We start from the raw sequence: 24,831 nt of genomic DNA, 5'->3' as shown, positions 1-24,831 counted from the left end.
CCCCCTCCCCTCTGTCCCCTTCTGGCTGCCTCTACCTCAATTTTATCCCACAACTTAGACATTCACATTACTCACACCCTCATTACACATACATATAGGATCTTGGGGGTGGGCACGGAGTCCAAATTACCATCAGGGTGTACACCTCACCCCTGGCATCGTTGCCCACCTCTCAATTTTAAATACACGTAGACATTGAGGGCTAGCAGGAGGGACTATGCGCTTACCTGCTGCTCTCTGGCAGGTAGCTCCATGCCCTCCTGGGTTTTAATTGCACCTTAGAACACACATGCATCAACACTACAATGAGCGGGTGGAGGGAGGTTTGGAGTCTTCTCTCACCCCCATTCTCTGCGGCCTGCTGGAGCGGGGGGGCTAGGAGGAGGAGTTGGACGTCCGACTGCGGTCTGGGGTGTGGGGCATCCCTGCTGCTGCAGAGTCGGGGCGGTCTGCCTCTCCCCACCGCAGGGAAAAGGGTAACACCACCTGGGTCTGGGATGCGGTTCCCCCCTCCAGGGGCAAGGGTACCTAGACCCGGTTTGTAGAGTACGCTTGGGGAGTGTGATCGTGTATACAGCGTCTCTTTATGTCTGTCTCCACGTCGGTTGAGTGTGAAGTGCACATGAGAGCATGAGGGTGGGAATGGATGTTTGTGTCTGTGTGTGCCTGTATGTCTGTGTCTATATGTCAGGTTGGGTATCAGACGCCACCTCTCTGGGGACATCTCGGGCCCTCCAAGGTTTGGAGGCCTATCTCCACCCACCACCACTTCCCCTGCCGGTGGCGGACTCCCTCAGGTGTCGGTGCGTTGGTGGTTCTTTGTATCTGGGGGTGGGCGTCCAGGTACACACCGGCTCACTCCTTGGCGGCCGCTTATTGGGGCTCGCTCGGGCCACTTCGGAGGTGGGGTGCCCCCGGCCTCTCGGCCTGGGGCTCGGTCACTCAGGCACAGCTGGCTGCCGGCGGAGCTCACGGGCGCGTCACTGCAACTCCCCCTGGCTTCTGCTCCACGGCTACTGAATGAGCCCTCATCTGGGACTCTCCTCAGCTCTTACTGGGACAGTGGCGCGGCTGCCCCTCTGTGGGTCTTCCTTGGTCTCTTGTGTTCTGGGGGCCTCTGGATATCTGGAGTCTTGATCTCCTCCATACCTGCTTGATACCATAAAGGACAGGGCTGTGGCTCCCCACACTCCCTAGCAGATCATTACATGGAGAAACCTTTGGAATGCAAGCATGCTGATCGGAGGAGTGTGTTTCATGGTAAACAGAAAGTGGTGCGATGCCAGAAGCATTTCTACTCTCTCCAGCGGCTGCTCGCCACATCTGGAGTTCCTGAGCATTAAGTGCCGCCCTTTCTATCTGCCCCGTGAGTTCACCTCAGTCATCGCCACGGTGGTCTACATCCCACCCCAAGCGGACACAGGTATGGCTTTGTCCGAATTACATGATGTGCTGAGCTCGCTTCAAAACAAGGACCCGGGCGCAGCCCTCATTGTAGCAGGAGACTTTAACAAAGCGAACCTCAGACAAGTCATGCCAAACTTATACCAGCATGTCTCGTGTCCAACGAGAGGGGATCGGATTTTGGATCACTGCTACACGCCATACAAGCAGGGCTACAAAGCTGTCTCACACCCGGCTTTTGGGAAGTCTGACCACAATGCCATCTTCCTCATTCCCCAGTATAAACAAAGCATACGGAGGGAAGACGGGACCACGAGGGAGGTAAAACGGTGGACTGCCCAATCAGAAGCTACGCTACAGGACGCACTCAACGACGTCGACTGGGACATGTTCAGAGCATGCGCAGTCGACATCAACGAGTTTACGGAAGTAGCAGTATGCTTCGTCAATATGCTAGTGGAGGAGATTATCCCCACTGCGAGAGTCACCACATTCCCAAACCAGAAACCATGGTGGACAGATCGATCCGCACTGCAGTAAACGCCAGGACCGCCTCCTACAACGCGGGTCTCGCCACTGGCGATATGAGCGCCTACAAAGCTGCCTCATACGGCGTGCGGTGAGAAATGCCAAACACCGGTACCGGGAACGTGTGGAGTCCCGCTTCCACCAGGGCGACACACGGAGTATGTGGCATGGACTACGCACCATTACGGACTACAAAGCCAGGGACACTGCGCCGATTAATGCCGACTCTGCATTCACCAACGAGCTGAATCGGTTCTACGCCCGTTTCGAGGTTAGCCAGGCGGCTAATGCTATCTACCGCCTGACTACCGAGGACAGTGACGTCATCAGCGAGAGACCGGTGACCAGCATCGCGGAGCATGACGTCCGAGCGGCACTGAGGAGAGTGAACACAAGGAAAGCGGCGGGGCCAGACGGCATCACCGGCCGTCTGCTGCGCTGCTGTGCTGCCCAGCTAGCAGGTGTGTTCACTTACATCTTCAACGAGTCCCTGGCGAAGTCTGTGGTCCCCACATGCTTCAAAAGATCCACCATCATCCCTGTGCCCAAGAACAGCAAACCCTCATCCCTGAACGATTACCGGCCAGTTGCACTGACCTCGGTAGTAATGAAGGTGTTTGAGAGGCTGCTGAAGAACATCATCTCCTCCTCCATCCCAGACACCATAGATCCGCTGCAGTTCGCCTACAGATCCAACAGATCCACAGAGGATGCCATCGCCCACGTCCTACACACCACTCTCAGCCACGTGGACAAGAAACAGGGTAACTATGTGCGAATGCTGTTTGTTGATTACAGTTCAGCGTTTAACACAATAGTGCCCTGCAGACTGTTCACAAAATGGCCTGCATTTGTATAGCGCTTTTCTAGTCCATAGGACCCCAAAGCGCTTTACACTACATTCAGTCATCCACCCATTCACACACACATTCACACACTGGCGATAGCAAGCTACATTGTAGCCACAGCTGCCCTGGGGCGCACTGACAGAGGCGAGGCTGCCGGACACAGGCGCCACCGGGCCCTCTGACCACCACCAGTAGGCAAACATGGGGTTAGTATCTTGCCCAAGGATATTTGGCATGCAGCCAGGGTGCAGCCTGGGATCGAACCACCGACCTTCTGATTAGTGGCTGACCTGCTCTGCCACCTGAGCTACAGCCAGCTGTTAAGTCCCAGCTCAGGGATCTGGGACTTAACAGCCGTCTGTGTGCATGGGTGTTGGACTTCCTCACTGGCAGAACTCAGGTGGTGAGGGTGGGCAGGTGCTTCTCCAACAGCATCACAATCAACACAGGAGCCCCTCAGGGATGTGTCCTCTCGCCACTGCTCTACTCCCTCTACACTTCAGACTGTGTGGCCACCCATGGCTCCAACACCATTGTGAAGTTTGCTGACAACACAGTGGTGTTGGGTGCCATCTCCAACAACGATGAGGCGGCCTACATGGATGAAGTGAAGAATCTGGCATCGTGGTGCCAGGACAACCACCTCCAGCTGAACGTCTGCAAGACCAAGGAGCTGGTGGTGGACTTCAGAAGGGGTCAGCACAGAGACTACAAGCCCATTATCATCAATGGAGCTCCAGTGGAGAGGGTGCAGTCCTTCAAGTATCTTGGTGTCCACATCTCCTCAGACCTGACATGGGCTGCCCACATTCAGGTCCAGACCAAAAAGGCTAGGCAGCGCCTGTATCACCTACGACAACTGAGGAAGTTCAGGGTCTCTCCAAAGATCCTCAGGATTTTCTATACAGGCACTGTGGAGAGCATCCTCACACAGAACATGACATCGTGGTTTGGGAACAGCTGTGTGAAGGACCAAAATTGGGCAGGGATAGCTCAGTAGGTAGAGTGGTGGCCCCATGATCGGAAGGTCGGGGGTTCGATTCCCCTGAACAGCTACCCTGAGGTACCCCTGAGCAAGGTACCGTCCCTACACACTGCTCCCCGGGCCCCCAATGGCTGCCCACTGCTTCACTGAGTGAATGGGTTAAATGCAGAGAGGGATTTTCCCCACGGGGACCAATAAAGTACACTTTCTTCTTCTTTCTTAAAAAGCTCTCCAGAGAGTGATCCGTACAGCAGAACGCTGCTGCAGGATTGCTCTCGCCCCGCTCCAGGACACCTACACCAGGAGATGCCGGACTAGAGCAGCGCAGATACTGAAGGACCCGTCCCATCCTGGCAACAAACTGTTCCAACTTCTGCAATCTGGTAGAAGGTTCCGCATCTTCCGGGCAAGGACAGAGAGACTCAAGAGGAGCTTCTATCCCCAAGCCATCCGTGCCCTAAACACACACACCCGCCCTCTCACATCATCTATAATTGACTGAGTCAGGACTCTTCCAGACACTCTAAAACCAGGAACAATGTACATTTCAAATTCCTTTAATTTTAAATATGTTTATATTGTCTATCCTGTAAAATAGTCAGATGTCTATTCATATTAATGTACAGAATTCACCTGCTTGCTGCTACCACTGCACATTCACCCAGTGTATATACTATATATATATAATGTTCTTCCTCTACACCCCCCCCCCAAAAAAATTTTTGCACATGTCGAGGACATGTCAGGCTACATTTCACTGTGTGTTATACTTGTATAACTATGCATGTGACAAATAAAGAACCTTGAACCTTGAACCTGATCCACACAGGTATGCACACAAGTGTACACACGGGTATTCACAGACGCGGACTACAGCTTTCTTGGCTGCTGCATCAAAGCACACTGTGCGCTGTCTATCTTGCGTGCTGCACAATATCGTTTATTATTTAGTAACTATTGATATCTATGGCTAGCTAGTTTATTGTGATGGTGCTTTTTTTTCTATTATTATGTTGCTCTTTGTTGTTTGCTGTCTCCTCTGTTTTTTTTCTCCATACAGGTGACCCAGGAGTTTTGTTTTTTTTGTTTGTTTGTTTTTTTCTCTCTTCCCCCCCTTCTCACCGTCTCTTCTCCCCTTTGGTTTTCTTTCTTTCTCTCCCTCTCTTTCTTTCATTCTTTCCCCCTGTCCTATCCCACAGTCATGTCTGTCCTGTTTGCAACTGAAAATAAAATAAATTCATAATTATAATAAAGGTCAATCAAATGGACCAATATGGCAAGGCCATGATGATCCACTTGGTAAAATAAAAAAAATTTAAAATTTAAAAAAAAAAAAAGGATTGACATAAATGGACATGTACACACAATCACACTCCCCAAACATACTCTATACCCCGGGTCCAGGTACCCTCGCCCCTGGAGGGGGAAATGGCACCTAGTCCCAGGAGATGTTACCCTTTCCCCCGGGGTGGAGGCAAGCAGACCGCCCCAGGCATCCCCAGCAGCAGGGAGGCCGCGCATCCCAGATCCCAATCAGATGGCCAACACCTCCTTCCAGCCCCCCCCCCGCCCCGATGGCCAGCAGAGAACAGGGGTGTGTGAAGACCCCAAACCTCCCTCCTCTTGCTCATGTGTACAGGGAGTGCAGAATTATTAGGCAAGTTTAATTTAGCAGGTTTTTACACCCTTTCTTATGCAACACCCAATGGAAGTCTGTTCACTCACAAAACACATCTTTGCATGTCTGTAACTCATAATGTAAAATAGAAAATTGCAAATAAATTATTTAATATTTAATAGAAGGTTTCTTGAACATACTCTTTGTTCTTTGTACAGGGAGTGCAGAATTATTAGGCAAGTTGTATTTTTGAGGAATAATTTTATTATTGAACAACAACCATGTTCTCAATGAACCCAAAAAACTCATTAATATCAAAGCTGAATGTTTTTGGAAGTAGTTGTTAGTTTGTTTTTAGTTTTAGCTATTTTAGGGGGATACCTGTGTGTGCAGGTGACTATTACTGTGCATAATTATTAGGCAACTTAACAAAAAACAAATATATACCCATTTCAATTATTTATTTTTACCAGTGAAACCAATATAACATCTCCACATTCACAAATATACATTTCTGACATTCAAAAACAAAACAAAAACAAATCAGCGACCAATATAGCCACCTTTCTTTGCAAGGACACTCAAAAGCCTGCCATCCATGGATTCTGTCAGTGTTTTGATCTGTTCACCATCAACATTGCGTGCAGCAGCAACCACAGCCTCCCAGACACTGTTCAGAGAGGTGTACTGTTTTCCCTCCTTGTAAATCTCACATTTGATGATGGACCACAGGTTCTCAATGGGGTTCAGATCAGGTGAACAAGGAGGCCATGTCATTAGTTTTTCTTCTTTTATACCCTTTCTTGCCAGCCACGCTGTGGAGTACTTGGACGCGTGTGATGGAGCATTGTCCTGCATGAAAATCATGTTTTTCTTGAAGGATGCAGACTTCTTCCTGTACCACTGCTTGAAGAAGGTGTCTTCCAGAAACTGGCAGTAGGACTGGGAGTTGAGCTTGACTCCATCCTCAACCCGAAAAGGCCCCACAAGCTCATCTTTGATGATACCAGCCCAAACCAGTACTCCACCTCCACCTTGCTGGCGTCTGAGTGGGACTGGAGCTCTCTGCCCTTTACCAATCCAGCCACGGGCCCATCCATCTGGCCCATCAAGACTCACTTTCATTTCATCAGTCCATAAAACCTTAGAAAAACCAGTCTTGAGATATTTCTTGGCCCAGTCTTGACGTTTCAGCTTGTGTGTCTTGTTCAGTGGTGGTCGTCTTTCAGCCTTTCTTACCTTGGCCATGTCTCTGAGTATTGCACACCTTGTGCTTTTGGGCACTCCAGTGATGTTGCAGCTCTGAAATATGGCCAAACTGGTGGCAAGTGGCATCTTGGCAGCTGCACGCTTGACTTTTCTCAGTTCATGGGCAGTTATTTTGCACCTTGGTTTGTCCACACGCTTCTTGCGACCCTGTTGACTATTTTGAATGAAACGCTTGATTGTTCGATGATCACGCTTCAGAAGCTTTGCAATTTTGAGACTGCTGCATCCCTCTGCAAGATATCTCACTATTTTTGACTTTTCTGAGCCTGTCAAGTCCTTCTTTTGACCCATTTTGCCAAAGGAAAGGACGTTGCCTAATAATTATGCACACCTGATATAGGGTGTTGATGTCATTAGACCACACCCCTTCTCATTACAGAGATGCACATCACCTAATATGCTTAATTGGGAGTAGGCTTTCGAGCCTATACAGCTTGGAGTAAGACAACATGCATGAAGAGGATGATGTGGACAAAATACTCATTTGCCTAATAATTCTGCACTCCCTGTAGTGTTGCTGCGTGTTGTTCTAAACACGCATTTAAAATTTAAAACACGGGAGAGCATGGTGCTGCTGCCAGAGAGCAGCAGGTGTTAGCACGGCACCTCCCGAGAACCCTCAATGTCTACATGGATTTAAAATTGAAAGGTGGGCACCGGCGCCAGAGGTGGGGTTGAATACACAGACGTCCACTGGACGCCGTTAACATGCCAACAATATATGTATATGTTATGAGAGTGTGAGTAATGTGCATGTCTAAGTTGTGGAATAAAATTGAGGCACAGGCGGCCAGAAGGGGACAAGGGGGGGGGGGGGGAATGCCTCCCCTGCACCCTGGTGACACACCCGCACCCCAAGGCCCTACTTGTGTGGGTGGGGGTGTTGGAGCGGGAAGAGGGAGGCAGCCGGGGATGGGTAGCACCTCCCCATTCCAGAAATACATGAGCTCAGTCACTCAGAGCAAACATTACTTTTTCACACAGCAGTGATGACAATGTCTCCTTTCATCCACACGTTTGGCTTTCTCTTCCTCTGCTTTCCAAGTAAGAGCCTCAGTTTCACATTCCCTCATACATAAACCTATAACTGTCCTCTTTGTTTGTACTGCAGTAATAATCGTATCCAAACATCCACAGCAGCATCATATTTAATCAAAGTCTTCCTCAGATTGTGAACGTGAGCTCTAAGGTCCGCATACATGCAGCCACGGTGACGGGACCCGCCTTGTGATGCTCTGGTACCAGCAAAGAACAGGCAGTCAGTCTATGACCCTCATTGGGTTTGGATATGGCACACGAGACCCGACCTACGAGCGTCAATATAAAGAAGAATTTAAGCTTGAAAGAGAAGACAACGTCAAAGGAGCTCTGATTATTCCCACAGCAAACCTGTTACTCTGCCAGCACACAGGGGTGTGGTTTAATACTGCTCCCTCACAAAAAGTCCCTCAGTGTCGTCTTCTTTTCTTCAGCTCTTACGTCAGAGGAAGCATGTCTTCACAGAGCAGAGAAGATAGGCAGTCGGTCTCATACTCGAAGATGTGTTCAGCTGGAATCACACTTTTTTTTCTGCTCTTATTTCCATGTAATTTTTCTTCAACAATAACAACCTTCAGAATTTTTCTACTTGTTTTTGTCAACTAGTATTAACCACATTTTAAATCTCTTTCCTGCAGATCAAGCCAACTGTGTGACATTCCAGCAACCTCAGTCCAGGATAGTCAACGTAGGCGAAAGAGTAGAAATCCAATGCAGCCACGATGATGACAGTTTATACGTGATGCTCTGGTACCAGCAAAGGGATTATGGAGCGATGAGCTTAATTGGATATAGCTATGACACAAACAAACCCGACTATGAGCCGGCGTTTCAGAATCACACCGAGATTTTGAGAGAGACCAGAGTGAAAGGAGCTCTGAGCCTCCCCAGTGTCAAACTGTCACACTCAGCTGTGTATTTCTGCGCTGCCAGTACACAGTGATGTGGTTCAGTGACACAGACTTACTAAAACCATCTGTGCAGCCATGCTGTGCGAGACAGCATATTTCTGCAACAGTTTTGTAGAGATCGACATCTCTCATCACTCAAGTTTTTGGAGCTGCCATGTTGACCTGTCCAAAGCACATGAGGAGAGCAGGAGGTCAGACACAAACCAGCACAGAGAATGTGCTCTGGTGGTGGTACTCGCCTTCTCCACAAGGGCTGCGTCTGGATACCTGTGCCTCCCTGGATCTCCCATCCTTTATCTGCTCACCTGCTCATCCTGGCTGATTGCCTTGATCTAATTTAAGGCTTCGCTGGATCATTGTACTCTTCTCAGTTAGTGTAGCCCAGCTCTCTGTTGTATTCTTCCTTGTGCTTATGGTTCTCTGGCTAATCGTTGTTTCTCCGTCTCCCCTGTACCCTGGACCCCAGCCTGCCTTTCCTGGAACCCTTTTGGATGAGTGAGAGTGTGACTGAGGCACAGCGTGGATCTTTTGGACCGAGTGTGTTTCTTTCACGAGTGGAGTGAGTGTGAGCATGTCTGTTCTCCAGGCCTGGACCTGCCTACGGAATCTCTGGACCCCTCTTCCCCCTCTCACTGTACATATGTAAATATTCCACTTGCACTTCAGTCCTACCTAGTAATTGTGACAGAATCAGGTTAAGTTAAAGAAATAAAAGACCCCACTTTCCAATGAATTGCAATAATAGATTTGAGATAAATGCAGGTAAAGTAAAGGCAATAATTCAGTTCAATTTCATTTATACAGTTCCAAATCACAACAACAGTCATCTCAAGGCACTTTATATTGTAAAATAGACCCTACAATAACAGTCCCAGAAATAATAATAAAGTAAAGGCAACAAAGGAAAAGACATCTCCTACTGTTTTTGTTGGGGGTTTTTTTTTCATATTTGAAGAAGAAATAAAATATCATAAATCACTTAGGGGGGAAAAGGACATTTGGACAAAAATGTAGTTGTGGCAGAGGTGTCGTCTCTGGCTCAGGGGAACAGTAGGGCAGTGAGCTCAAGGGGGGAGTGCCAAGGAGGCTGGAGGGACAGGTGTCTGGGATTCCACTAGCGAGGTTTCTCCCTCTAGAGTGAAGCCTGAGACCTGGGGAAGGAGGTGTGAGTGCTGGAGACCATCTGAAAAGCTGAAGTGGGTGCCAAACCTGTCAAGAAAGCATTTTCTGCGATTTGCAATAAACACTACTCAAAGTAATACAGTGTGTCAGGTCAAACACTACAGTATCGTAGAAGACGATCTTGAAGAATGTGCTCCTATGAAGCCATCAAAAACAAACTTTTGGAACTTGGTTGAAAAGGAAAAGGACATTCTTCAGTCCACTAACTCTGTATCTAACTAGGGCTATAGGGCAGCGACTGAGGGGGCACTGAAGTGTTTGAGTACACAGAGGACCAGCCGATCACAGGTTTACCACAGAGTGCACTTGTATCAGCAGCTGCAGAGGACCAGCACATCCATCTCCAAATTGTTCTTGCTGTGAGATGACAGTCATGGCACAACAACAATGTACTTTGGACAATTAACCCAAAAAGCACTTTATAATGTTTTTCTTCAGTGAAAAAAAGAAAAGCAATGGTGTTACTCTGCCTCACAAAGATTTAAGATATATATATATATATATATATATATATATATATATATATATATATATATATATATATATATATATATATATATATATATATATACATACAATACTGCTCAAAAGGAATAAATGAATAAACGCGTTGTTCAAACTTCAAAAACCACCTTTTGCAGCAGTTACAGTCTGGCAGCTCCTACACATTACAGCTCATGTTTTAAGGTAATCTGATGACATTTAACCACACACTTCCTGGAACATCTCCCACAAGATTGCCTTCCTGGAGCGTCCTCCCTACCATCAGTATGTCAAACAGTTCCCACAGCAGCTCAGCAGGGTTCGTACCCAGAGACTGTTCTGGCCAATCCATTTCTGTCATTATTCTGGCTTACTGCTTATTATCTTGCAATATAAAGCACCTTGAGGTGGAATTAATTTGAACTTGAACTAAAGGGTTTCTGCTTATTAATTAGCCTTTTATAATGACTTGAATTAGCAGTCAGCAGCCTCCCCACAGAGGCCACGCCACCATGGGCAGGGCTGTAGCTGTTCTCAGTGACTGTGGGTGGAGCACTCGTGGAAAACTCAGGAAACATTCAAGCATGTGAACATTCCTTTTGATGAACCCTAATGAACATGAAGCTCTTCTCTCTAGCACTTCTCCTGTTTTCCAGTAAGAAAATTGTTTTTGTTTGTTTGTTTTACTTGACTTGATCTCTACACCAAACCCTTCAATTAACCTTTTTGTTTTCTTCGTTGTCCAGGATTCTGTTGCAGTGTGAAAATATATCAACCACCTTTTACTTTGAGCCGTGAAGGAGAGAAATCGGCGACGCTGCAATGTGAACAGGACAATGATGAATATTTATACATGTTTTGGTACAAACACACAGACTTTAGGCAAATGCAGTTGTTAACGTATTCTATTAATAAAGGTATTCAAACCACTGAAGCTCCATTTAATGAAACAAAGTACTTCATGTCACGTCCTGCGGTGCGTAATTCTAGTCTGCACATAAAGCGAGTGGAGCCTGGAGATTCAGCTGTGTATTACTGTGCCTCAAGACTGCCACAGTAGCACAGACTCACTCTGTGGCTCATCAACAACCCCAACATCACAGCAGGTCGACGGCTGACAAGCAGCTCACTCAGTCTCCCTGCAGATGTTTGTTTTTGTCAGAACTCTTTGTGTTCAATTAGTAAAGCTTTGGCCTGACTTTAAGAATTTGTCTTTAAATTATATATTAGATTTGATTATATTTGTATATTATTTGTTTGGAAGGTGCTGGGCTCGACTCAGGAAGACCTCCAAAAGTTGACCGCGGCCCTGCAGAGGGAGGCAACGAAAGTTGGATTAAGAATCAGCGCCAAAAAAACCAAGGTACTCCGAGTTGGCTATGCACGTGCCCGCATTCCTGTCATGATCAACCAACAACGTGCTGAAGAGGTGGAGAATTTTACATATCTTGGCAGCATCATCTCGAATGACGGGGTCTCTGATCGGGATGTCGACGCCAGAGTAGGGAAGGCAGTTGGTGTCCTGCGACGTCTCCAACCTATTTGGAACTCGACCTCCCTGAATGTTAGGGTCAAGATCAGACTACTAAACTCTGTAGTCTTCCCTACTGCACTTTACGCTAGTGAAACCTGGCGCTCAACAAGTGCAATTATTCAACACCTGAACGTGCTTCAACAACGTGGCCTGCAGCGAATCCTGAGAATTTCCTACCGGGACCGAATAACAAATGAAGAGGTCCTACGAAGAGCAGGCACCCGCCCATTAGCCGATGTTGTTGCAGAAAGGCGCTTCCACTTTGCGGGCCATATTTTACGCCTACCCCCTCATCGCCCAGCTAAGATTGCGATGACATGGCGTCCACACACTGGCAAGCGAAAGCAAGGCCGACCAAAGACCACATGGCGTCGAACATTCATGGACGATCTGAGAACTGTCGACATTGCCTGGGACGAAGCTCGAAGCAGTCGCTGCTGACCGACATCGATGGAGATCACTAGCTGCCCGATGCGCCACTCGGCGTTGGAGGAACTAAGTGCTAAGTTAATTATTTGTTTAAAAGTGTAATTTAGAAATGTAATGGTAGTATTTTTCTTAATTTTCTTAATTTTTTAAGAAAAGAATAGAAAATAAGGCTCTTGAATTTGTTACAATTTGAAGGTAACATGATTCAGATTTCCAGTTTATCTATAATTTTTCTGTCCTGATTAAGATACATAGATTATTTCAGCATCCTGTTTGTTATGAGACTGAAATTTTGTTTATTTATTTATGTAATTTGTAGAAAATTGTAATCCAATTTTTTTTACTGTTGTTTTAATCATTTTACTATTTTTTCTCTAAATGTACTGTTGTGAAAAGTTTTGTTCATATATTTTGTTACACATTGAAATGAATCAAGCGTTATACATTACATAAGGCCATTTTTGTGCATATTATGTTTGCATTAAAATGCCTCAAAACCCTGCTATATTTACAGCACTAAATATAAATATGAACCTGTCACGATCCTGGGTCTTATGACCCAGTGTTTTGAGTTTTAGTTCATTTTGATGTTTAAAGTATGTTTAAGCTCATTAGGTCTCCTATGTTCATTTGCTTATTAGTTCCCCCTTGTGTTTCCAACCCATGTTAAGTCTCCCCTGCTCTTCATATGTTTCATGTCTGTGTCTTACGTTGTCAAGTTCTGGTTGTCATGTCTGCGTCTCATTATGTTACCTATTTTATTTTGAAGAGATCTTGTGTTTTTATATTATGGTTTATGTTTTGAGTCCTTTGTACTGTTTCTTGTTTCCCTAGGTCTCAGTTATGGTTATCATAGGTTTAGTTCTTTGGCTTTGTAATATGGCTTCCCTGTGTTCCATGTTGTGTCTACTGTGACGTTCTTGTGCCATGTTTCAGGTCCCTATGTTCTGTCTCCCCAGTTGCTGTTAAGTTTGCATGTCTAGAGTTCAGTCAGTGTGTTTCCTGTTTTACTTTGAAGGTCCGTGTCTCATGTCAGTATTTCTAGTTTTGCTTCCCTTGTCTCGTCCGGCCTGATTACTCCCAGCTGTGCTCTCCTTCTGTGTCTTGTTCCCTCCTTATCCCTCTGTGTATTTGAGCCCTGTGTTTCTCTTTGTCAGTGTCGTAGTCTCCCTCATGGCTGTGTTTCCATGTGTGTTAGTCATCCATGTCCCAGTTTAGTTTTCCACGCCATTCTGCAATAAAGCAGCTTTTTGAGTTTAATTTCGTTGTCGTGAGTTTTGCGTTTGGGTCCTTCTCCTGCCTGTACACAGCCGAACCATGACAGAACCTGAAACAGTCACAGACAAAAATCCAAGGCAGACCTGCAGGTAGTCACATGACAAAACACGTTCAGTGATATCAAAAGTCATAAAAGGCGCTGCACAAACACGAAACTGAAAGTAAAAATCAAGCACAAGTTTAAAAAAATAAAAAATAACAGCAGCACAAAGACAAAATAACAGGAGGGAGGCCTAACAAAGACTGGTGACCAGTGTTGGGCAAGTTACTTTAAAAAAGTAATTCGTTACTGATTACCTCTCCAAGAGAATATGTTACTTTTCTGATTACTTGTTTTCAAAAGTAATTACTTACCTTATTACTTAGTTACTTTTTAAAAACATGATACGCAACCTGAATATGTAATAAAACAACAGACCTTTCAGCCCAAATCTATTTTTTTCCTGCATAATCCATATAAAATTGAATCAAATGAAAACATCTTTTTTAAAATTGTTTTATGAGTTTTAATCTTTTAATTTTATGCACATTGCATTAAACAAAAATTTAATTATATGCAGCTGTCTTTGACTTGCAGAAATTATTTAACATTTAAACCTATTTTCTGCATATTTCAGCATATAAAATAAGATAATGTTTTTGTGTTTACACTCCCTCTTTCAAATAGATGCAAGTAAAACACAGCAGAAAACAAATAAAATCAAAGACTCAGCAGCTCTGAGTCCTGTCGCTCTTAAATCTAATTTTCACCTAGCAGGAGCGGGGCGGGTGGAGGTTTGCCGGTGCAGCAGCGGTCATCACAGCGGGGGTTTCTCTGTGAATTTCACATTCCCGTGGTAGCGTGCTTGGTGCGTACTCAGATTTGAAGTTTAATTTTTCAAGAAAGAAGTTTTCTTCCCACTCAGAGTAACAGCGGACGCTAATGTTTTTGCCACTTTTACAGAATCAAACTCAAAGTAATGTCAGTACTTCCAAGCTTTAAACGCTGCATGGTCGTACTCTCTCCCGCACTCCATATTGTTCATTGTTAATCTGCACACGTCTGTTGCTGCCTCATACGTCAATGTCATGAGACACTCTCAAAAACAAAATCACAGTTTAGTAACGCAGTAACACTGCGAGCTTACGGGAAAGTAACAATAATCTAATTGCTTTTTTGCAATAGTAATCCCTTGCTTTACTCGTTACTTGAAAAAAGTAATCGGATTACAGTAGCTGACCATCTCGTGACTGAAATGTTACATTTGCTCTAGTCTGCCTAAAAACAATTCCACAGTGTGGAAAAAGTCCCTGCAGCAGTGTTTGCATACCAGTTGAAGTTGAAATGAAATAGAAAATGACAGCATCCCCTCACTGCCCCTCAGGAATCGCTCAGCTCCTCAGTTGAAATATCACTGAAACCCTGGTAGATGATGTCCTTGTGTATAAATTATACCTGTTACACCTCACAGTAATTCTCCAATTTTGAAATGATCTTCCTGCTTGTGTATACTATGATAAAATAAGTACTTTATACTATACGTGCAATTGTGTACATTAAGACAATTATGGGTTAAAGTGGAAATTAGCAAGGGGGAACCCTCAGTCACAATTCATTCTTCTGTGGTAGATTTTTCTTTGCATAGAGATCAGCCGGCTTTCTCTGCTGATACCAAACTACGTCTTGGATTTAGACATCCCGAGCCATCATGCCTAACCTTTCACCTCTTGACACTATAGAACTAGTGCAAAGGTCTTATTTAGTGAATGAATCAAATCAGCATTTAAACTGATGTTAGGTGGGGCTAAGGTAGCCTTAGCCTGCTCTGCTGCAGTCCAACATAGTAACCTCAGCACAGTACAGACAGACATTTCACAATATGAATAAACCAATACGTGATTAAAAACGCTGAAATGGGACATTAGCTAATATTTTCACTTACATTTCCAGTTTATCAAAAATTACTAAAGTGTGAAAATAATCTCTGATCCTTCTCGTCTCTCTTTGAGCATGATTGATATTCTAGTTGCCACACGCTGCCTTCCAAATCGAAGGTCACAAGCTATCTGTTTATCAGCTTTAGTTTGCTCTGCGGTTTTTAGATTTCTGACATGGTGGGGTAATCCAAAAGTACAAGCTGCTTGGACTATGTTCTCTGGTTTTACCACATAGAGCTTTTTCTAGAAAAATTTAGCTGAAGCAAAACTTGATCAGCAGCAGAGGAGCAGTCGCTGATCCATGAAGTCATAAAAACGTATCTGTTTCAGTTCGCTGACGTGTCTGCAGTACCACAAAGCTGATCAGTTAGATAAGTACACAGGTGCTATAACAGAGGGAGCAGTGTCCCGTACAGTGTAGCTTCTCAGCATCCACATATCTTGCATTTTGCTATTCTGCGTTTCTTTTTCTCTTATTCTTTAAGTGTTTGCTGTCTGAGCACACAGTTGTTTTGTTTAAGAACAAGTTGATCACAGCCTGACCTCTGCTGGCTGAAGTTGGGGTTACATATGTCTGAAAAATCATGCTGATGATGACCCTTCAATGAGCCGATCTCAGATTATATTTATGTCTAAAGTTATACCAGACTGATTTAACTTTGTGCTTAAGCATGATCTGAGGTCCAACTGCATCACTGTTAAAATTCTTTAAGAAAGAACAACAAATGTTTTATCAGTTGTCCCACAACTTTATTTCTCATGTCGCGTTTACGTTTATATTTTTTGATTACAAAATCACATAAGACCTTTTTTTCCCCCTTTTTTTCCTTTTAGGATTGTGGCACTAGTAGTAACATCAGTATTAATGTGTTTGATATGTTTTTATTTTCCATCTAAAAGTTTAGTTGTGGTTAGAAAACAGTAAAGTGAATAATTTGAGCCTCCACAGCAGTGTGTGTAATTCTGTCAGGATGAACAATCTGAAAAGAAAGCAAACAAAATGTTGTCTTGACTGCGATTGACTTTGAAAGGGTTTCCCTTCATATCTGATAAGTTTGATCATATACTCGCTTTCCTTTTTATTCATCTAAAAGCCTTGTAGGGGTGTCAAACCATAGGTTTAATCACTGTAATTTGGGAAACATTATCACAATGATGATGTGGAACTGCTGATTTCCTCCAGTTTTATACTGACTGGGCGGAAATAAAGAGGTGTGACCAGAGAAGACGTCACCGTGCAGCTACTGTATATAGAAACACGGGCTTCGTTTTCTTTGTGCGTCTTTTCTTAGCAGTCACAGAAATAGCAGCATTCATGCTCACCTCAGGCCTCCAGGCAGCCTGCACAGCTGCTCTCATCCACCAACAGAGAAAGATGGAGGCTGAGATATGGAGATGCTGGGTGGGGGGAGGAAAGACAGCAGCAAAGTGAAGTCAGGTTTTTGTCTAGTGCTTTTTCACTGTGGGGACAGGGGGGGCACGGTGATACAAACCAATAGAGCCGCCGTACAAAAACCTCCTGCATTTAAAATGCACAGCGAGGAGCTCTGCAGATTATTTTCAACACCTGACAAGCATAAAATGAGCAGTATTTTAAAAAGTGCAGGTAGCCCTGCTCTTACTGCACAGAAATATGATTAGTGAGGGAATTTGTTTAGAATTCAATAAAATTTTAAACACAGTGCAGCTTCTGAGTTTATTTCACTCATCTTTTTTTTTAACTAAAACTCAGTTGGTGGGATTAACATGTCCTTTGCTAAAATTCCAAGTGTTTAGTGGGAATTTAGTCTCATTTCAAGTGCCTGCTCTGGACTGTTTGGTTACTTTTTCACAAAGGATGCGTTCAATGTGACACTGGAGCTGAAGCCTGCTTTGGAAGTGGAACTAGACTAACTGTTCTGGGTAAGTTGGGGCCCTCACACTTTCTGTTCATTGAGAAAAAAAACACCTTTGCAATGTTTAGACTATGGCTGAAGCAGTGACCTACAAAAATGTGGTCCTGTTTATTACTGGTCCAGCTCCGTGCTATTTGATATTAAGCTGGTCCACAGTGCTACTTACGAAGCCTATTTTGGTGCAGGCAGAAAACTGACCGTTCTCGGTGAGTAAAACGTCCGCTCGTCCCTTTGGAAGCGTTACAAATGTGTAGATGTTGGAAAGTATTTGGATATTAGCCTGTGTGTACAAAAGAAAGCAAATCCGGCATGTTTAAGGTGATTGGAGTAAAGTTCAGTTTACTGTGCTGGTGGTTTTGTTTTTGAGGCTTTTTTCGATGGAGGCACCAGGTTGACTGTTTCAGTTAAGAAATAAAGTGAAAGAACTAGAATATAAATCAGAATATCATTTAATGGTTGTTTTTCATCTGATGGCAAAATACCCAAAAGCCTGAATGACACCTTCAGGTAATGAGCGATGCAATAATAGCCATAAAACTCACTATATTTATATAGATATATATATATCTATATAAAAATGTGTCCTGTTGCTGCCGTTTCAAGGGCGATCCTTAGCAGACTCTAGCTGTCGACTACTGTCGATCTCTATGAAACGCTCAATGTCTGAAACTATGACAAAGCTTGATAAATTGCAAAGAGGAGCCCCAAGAGACAAGGAAGAGGTTTTTGTAACAGTCTGAGAGCTCTGTGTTCATTCAGCGAGGCTTATTTCGGCGCTGGAACTAAACTGACCGTCTTAGGTAAGATAATCTGCAGCGAAGACTCAAACTGCACGTCTTAATATGATAGAAATAATGTGTGATAAGTGTGCTTCACTTTTTGGGTGGTTTTATTAATCAGCCATAAACATATTCAAGCTGTTTTTAAAAAGTGAAAGCTATTAAAGCACAAAGTTAGTCTTGTGTCAGTGCTGATTAGTCTTCAGCAAAGTGCTGCAGCTATAAAAGAATTGGCTCTATGCCCAGATTATCTGTGGCTATATGGCGTTCTGATCAGCTCTGTGAGCGACTGCGTATTCCCAGTCCGAGGCTCACTTTGGGAACTAAACTCACAGTTTCAGGTAAGGTGCAAAAATAGAACATTTTAACAGGCACAAATTTATTTTATCATGCAATAGTCCATAAATTAAAACCTAACTGTAAGTAAGTTGAGTTACTGTAGCATCATTTAAGGTTCCTGACTTTGTCTAAAATCTAAAATCTGTCTAATTAGGTTTTGTTATGAAGAGTAAATTTGGAGAAATTAGAATTTTTCATAAAGAGAAAAAAAAGATCGTTTCCAGCTGTTGATAGCACAAACAATTTTTACTACGCTGCATATCAGTGTGGCAAACTACAACCCTGCTTACTTTGGTACTGGCACCAAACTGACAGTTTTGGGTAAGAAACCTTATGCATGTTTTTTCTTCCACTGCCGAGAACCTCTGAGAAGTTCTAATGTACGTTTAGGGCTGTAAAAAGAGCAAAGTTTGAATGTCGTTTTTCATATTTGGGTGTAGACAGAATCACAAAGTTATAAACATGTTGCTGTGGATTTAAAACAATGTGCCATGAAATTTATTTCAAATGTCTTCTATATCTAAGATATATGTTGCAAAAGCAGCATTTTGGAAAAAAGAAAAAAAGAAAAAAAGAGATGTGGCGTCAGAAGGTTACATATTAACACCTTACGCCATTATTTATTTCATTTTACTTTCTTTTTACCCAGTAATCACCTGCTGTTTTTCCAAAAGATCCAAAAATTCAAAAGAAAATGATGAAGCAGGGTTTTTTTTACAAGTGTTACTTTTTTTATCTTTGGGTATTCAAAATGGGAATAATGAGACTGTTTGCATTCTAATGATTCGATTCTCTTTGTCCCACAGCACCAAATAGAACAGTTGAGCCACCAAAGGTGAAAGTGTTTAAACCTTCAACAAAGGAGTGTCAAAATGAAAAACACAAGAAAAACAAGAAGACCTTGCTGTGTGTGGCCTCTGATTTCTACCCGGACCATGTGAATGTGTCCTGGCAGATTGATGGGGTGGACGTCAAAGATGGCGTCGCCACCGATCACTCTGCCCACTGGAATGGTACCCACTACCGCATCACAAGCAGGCTGAGAGTCTTATTTTCACAGTGGTTCAAACCAGGCAAGAATTTCACCTGCACCGTCGACTTCTTTGATGGGGAACAGACGGTTTCTCGTGTAGGCTGGGTCGCAGGCATTCGAAGTACGTTCATTTACAATCTTTAAATGTGTCAAAATCATCTGAAATAGTTTGACTTGATTTCACTGAAAGAAATCGTTTTTCTTTTTCTTAGATCCAGGAGCTGCAGCAATAAGAAGTAAATATTATTAATAATATTATTAATAACAATAACCCAGTGTGTCTGCTCTATACTGAGCTGGGAAAATAATACAAATCTTACAATTTTGTGCAGACAAGTATCTGAAGACCACCCACAATGCCAAGCTGTCATATCTGGTTTTGATCATCAAGAGCAGCATCTACGGACTCTTTGTGATCATCCTGGTGTGGAAACTTCAGGTTGGTCCAAAACGATCCAGCTCCTGTTTGTGCCACGAGCAGTGGTCGTTATATGAAACATATCTCAATACAAAACAATCATTTAACAGCACCACGTGCTTCTTCCTCCAAAGGAACCTGTCTGAAACTGAATCTAAATGTAATGCAGGATCGATTTGTTAGACCGCCGTAAAAATTAGCAGCTAAGAAAAACATCAGTTAGCCTGTTTATCTTGAATATGTCTTTTTTCTCAGCAACTATCACTCAACAATTAAAACCTATTGAAAACATTTTAAAAGCTAATGAGCTAAAACTAATGAATATAAAGGTATCATTTAAAATAACAAGGAAGGGGTTTTGTTGTTGATGTTGTTTAAAGTTTATAGATTTATAGATTCTCCATGACAATATTTCAGTCACCCCAGCAGTATTTTTCATTAAATATCTCAATCAATCACTTTTAAAATTAGTGTAATAATATTTTCTCAGTAATCTCAGCACCGGTGGTAATATATATGTACAAACTCTGACAAAGTGCTCATTATTACCACAGAAGCTCTGAAAAGGATTTCTTATAGTTATCATTTAGTGTATCCAAGAAAACTGCTTTACATCCACGTCATTTCTGAATTTCTTTGTGCTTGATTGATAATTAAAAATTAGTAGGAAGGTGAAGCTTGCCTTCTTTATAGTCAGTTTGTTTAGTGAAGACTCACTGAAAACATGAGGCTTTACATTTAAACCTTTGTTTAAAGAGCGACTCTGTAAACTGAAAACGTGTTTCCTGTCTTCACAGGGGTTTTCAAGAAAACCAGAGAAATGAGAGCTGAGCTGAACGACTGAGCTGCTTTCTGTGAAAACAAAAACATTCACAGTATCCTAAAGCTTTGCTTTCCATTTGACTTTCTTCCATTTAGTATATAAATAAGTGGACATCCTGTGCTGTTATTAGTTATTATTCTGTTAGTTTGTGTAAGTGCTTTGTGCTCAGTTTGCTTCTTAATAAAAGTACTCCTTAAACACACAACTGTTTATTTCTTTCATATATGAGTCTGAGGCAGTTCTACCTGACAGTACAACATACAGTTACTCATCAGGTGCAGTTTCAGGTATTATTCATTTATGTCTGAGCCTTCACTACACTGCATGGCTAGCAGGGAGCTATTTTTAGCAGCCTGTTATCTGTTGGGTTTCTGAGAACTCACCCTTATATTTTCCATTTTCTATGAACTCCAACTCAAAAACATTGGGCCATTTTTACTGTGACATGTTCCCCTATCTGTAAAACCTGTTCAAGATTCACTTTTTCCATTCTCAGTGAGTAAAGCTGTGTTTTTTTCACAGTAGGTGGAGGGCTATACATATTGAAGTATGTGTGTAAAATGTGAGTCAACCACAGCTCGTAGGAACAGGAAATCAATACTCTCCTCTCTCCAGAGACGGAGGTTGAAGCTGTTGTTTTGTGAGGAACAAACCAGGTCATGACAGCTTACGGAGGCGTTGAGAGCAACAGCAGAGCACAGGATGTGGTCACAGAGTGAGACGAGCGAGCGGCAGATTGCTGAGAAGCTTCAGAGGTGCAGACTTCCGCTTCACCGCAACCTTCACAAGCATTAACACGCACCTGTGCACCAGCTCCCCACTCTGCAGCGCTGCACCAAGCACACTAACTGTGTCAACTGAAGCTACGCTGGGAGACAGCAGCTGCTCTGTGTGCATACGCATTACTGCAGCCTTTTATTTAGAGTTTGAGGTCACATAAGTTCATCAGAACTATCAAACACAATAAAGTGCTCATTTCCTTTTTCCTAATCAGAGGATGTTTATATCACAACAGAGTTTTGATCTCCTAAAGCTGAGAGTTCTGCTTCAGAGTTAAGAGTACTGACCGTAATCCTTTAATGCTCACAACAGCATTACATAACAAGAAGGTAACAATAAACTACAATGATTATAATAAAACTATAATATAATAAATCGTTTTGGGGGGCTTGACTTCTTATTAGTACATAAAGCTAACATCTGTCCATCCACTTTCTTTTGTTAATCCAACTCAGCCCAGGGCTGGAAAAAAACAGCTCATTTAATTCAATAAAGAACAACCTCATATTTCCCCTTAGTCTGCATTATCAGATGAAGGAGTGTTTCATGGGGATATGTTAACTAGTCTATTTTATTCTCCCCACACGTCACATCCTTCATATAACAGCAGTCTCTATCTGAAAGTGAGATCAAATCTAACTTTGTTAAAGTATATTTACCATTAAAACTGGGATCTGCCTCTATCGCCTGATAATTGCTCTCATTTTTAGACTGCGTGAGAAAGACTGAACTCAAACACGCTGCCTATTCTTTACCAATAGCCACCTCCTGCATCTGCTGGAAGATATTAAAATAATACATTAAAATGCCCTTTAAGAATTCACACTCTGAGGTGCTTTTCCAGTTTAAATATGATTGTAGTTTAAGTATGACACTGGGATGGTATTCACTTTGTGCTATTTTTACTCTTACTGGCCACCAAAGTGCTTTGTAATAAAATAATTATTATTGTGTATGTGTTTTATCTGTCAGAAGAGTAACAGATGTGATAGTAAAATTACAAAACTTATCACAGTTCAACACTCTTTTTATGAACATGCTCAGGTTATACATTTAGAGTTTTGAGGGAGTGTTGATGGGCTTAGTGTAGGAACAACTCAGGAACAACTTCAGTGCTGTGTTCATCTATCAGCTGTGACTGATGGGAAATGAAACAAGCTGTACATTAATAAATTATAAATATGTTTACCTTAATCAGAGAGTGCTAGTGTTCCTGAGAGTAACACACCCAGGCCTGCTGGTCTTTTAATTAAAGAATAACATCGTACAGCCATGCATAGGATGCATCTGCACTATATCAGTGTCTCCATCTGCTGGGCAAACCATGCCACTACATCAAGAGCTTAAAGGCTACTATAGACGGTAAGTTTAACACATAAAACAAAAATCAGCACAAATAGTTTTCAAATGTTTTAATGATTCAAAATGAACATGATTGATTTTATTGGCACATTTGGGGATGAAGGAACAAAGTGAATCTTAAATATTAAAATGTTTCTTAAAGAAGAAAAGCTATCAAGCTCCAGAAAATTACACTAGAATAAATGCACACACGGTTGCAATTAATCCAGGAGGATCCAGCAGAGCTGCAGAGTGATGGCTAACAGAGACAGAGTGATGCTCCGGGTTGCAGAGCCGGTCAGCTTGTTGCTACCCAGAAGGGCACGAGCTATACTTCACTCCTATCATGGACACACCCTCACTTGCCAGCAGCATGCCAGAGAAGACAATTGATTTTGGGTTTGTGTCTGTACCTAGGTCTCCTACACTGACATTGAGCCACTTGTCACTTTCTTTAATACATATTAGTCTGTTATCCTCAACAACATACTGTACATGTGCTTCTAGGAGGGTGGAGCACAGCTGGAAATGACTAAGCTTCATATATCATATGAACTGTTAAACACACTGCACCCTAGGAAAACACCAGCAAATAGAAAAATGCTGGAAGAGCACAAAGTGTATTCATTGTGTTTCCATAAAAAATACAATGGAAGCAGAAATTTAACAAAATCACACCAAACACAACATTTTAGGGACCTGGAAACAGCTATCATGCCTTTGCTCGACTGCTGCAACTCTATGTGTACAGCAATGCCTATTCCACTCCCTCCCACAGAGAGTTCCAAACTGATCAACTCTTAACAAAGAACGATCTCATAACCATCTCTAAGTATTGATTTTGTTTCATTCAGTCCAATAATGTAGGCAGACCCTACAATATTCTATGTATTATTGTCGGGTCTGCCTTACAATATAAAGCACCTTGAGACACTTGTCTTGTGATTTTTGTGCTGTATAAATAAAATTGAATTGAAGTGAACATTAGGAACATCCTGTTCACCTAGAATGTCATTTTAAATGCAGCTGTCATCCAGCAGATAAAACATCATCATTAGCTCCCAAAATTCACTCTGCCACGTCCTTTCTGTCAGTCAGATGTGGAGTGAATCTCACTCTAATCCCTATTGTTCCAGCTTTAAAACCTGTTACCTAAAAGTCAAAGAGAGGTTGACTGTATGACGTCGGTTCATCAGTTCATTGCTCTAGATTTTACAGGTGTTAGAGGAAAAATGATTCTATGCTTCTTTACCTTCTTTAAATGTACAAAGATGCCCTTTGTGTTTAGATTAGTTTAGAAGTGCCTTTTAGACTTTCCCAGCAAGGACATATTGTTTCAGATTGTTTTATCTTTCCTAGCTCTCTGCTGACGAGACTAGCACCATATATGGAGTTGTTTTATTTTATCTGTTTATTATTTTCTTATCCTGTTCTCACTGTCTCTGTGATCTGTGCCTATAAAAAATGCCAAGCCTCTGTTCATGGTGTGAGTTGTTCTCAGCGGCTCACCCGTGTACACGTTTAGCACAGAAAGTAATTTTGTCTCATTGTGTCTTTATTCCTCCTGGGTTTTTTTGCAGGGTTTTCTACCAACAACAGGTCTACAGCAAATGGGCTAATAACTGCATATTCACTCTTTCAATTTTTAACATAACACTCTTGGAGTTTGACTTGATCAGAGGTGGCAGTAATGCGCAGGAAAAACAACACGAGTCCATCTACAAGGAGGCTGTGGGGTAGCACGGGCAGTCACCAGTGTTTTTAATTGTCATCAGGGGTTAGATGGTGGGGTGATATTTGGAATAATGTGTATGTAAGCAGACAGTTTGGTCGATAACCATGGCTGTATAAAGAGAAACTAAACTTTATAAATAGTGCCCCATTCACTGCACTGTTGAAAACCCTCCACACAGCTAAACAAAGCACCATATACCAGACATTAGACAGCTCCTGCAGAGCTTCCATTACTTATTCAAAAGAATTCAAATTAGAAAAATTA

General features: G+C 42.8%; 1 protein-coding gene across 1 annotated transcript; it reads left to right on the top strand.

Annotated features, from left to right (window-relative positions):
• The first annotated feature begins 7,647 nt into the window (after positions 1-7,647).
• Positions 7,648-20,899, top strand: LOC147331732 (T cell receptor beta chain MC.7.G5-like). Its single transcript, XM_086290455.1, has 8 exons — positions 7,648-7,696; positions 8,329-8,622; positions 14,262-14,281; positions 18,083-18,119; positions 19,244-19,591; positions 19,683-19,706; positions 19,803-19,909; positions 20,686-20,899. The coding sequence occupies exons 1-8, from the start codon at positions 7,648-7,650 to the stop codon at positions 20,710-20,712; spliced, it is 906 nt and encodes a 301-aa protein (XP_086146581.1). The 3' UTR covers positions 20,713-20,899.
• Positions 20,900-24,831: the final 3,932 nt, after the last annotated feature.

The sequence above is a fragment of the Aulonocara sp. 'chitande type north' Nkhata Bay genome, linkage group LG4 (assembly GCF_057382095.1).
Source record: "Aulonocara sp. 'chitande type north' Nkhata Bay isolate Kocher_YH1m ecotype deep benthic linkage group LG4, A_spYH_male_GT1.1, whole genome shotgun sequence".
Taxonomy (NCBI): domain Eukaryota; kingdom Metazoa; phylum Chordata; class Actinopteri; order Cichliformes; family Cichlidae; genus Aulonocara; species Aulonocara sp. 'chitande type north' Nkhata Bay.
The sequence above is the reverse complement of the archived record's forward strand: the minus strand, read 5'-3'. Positions and strand labels throughout refer to the sequence as shown.

Bases quoted from the DNA above. Each gene is read 5' to 3' on its own strand.
- LOC147331732 (XM_086290455.1), top strand. From the start codon at position 7,648: ATGTCTCCTTTCATCCACACGTTTGGCTTTCTCTTCCTCTGCTTTCCA. The intron at 7,697-8,328 runs GTAAGAGCCTCA...TCTTTCCTGCAG, and splicing joins TCTCTTCCTCTGCTTTCCAA to ATCAAGCCAACTGTGTGACA. The intron at 14,282-18,082 runs GTTTGCCGGTGC...TCATTCAGCGAG, and splicing joins CAGGAGCGGGGCGGGTGGAG to GCTTATTTCGGCGCTGGAAC.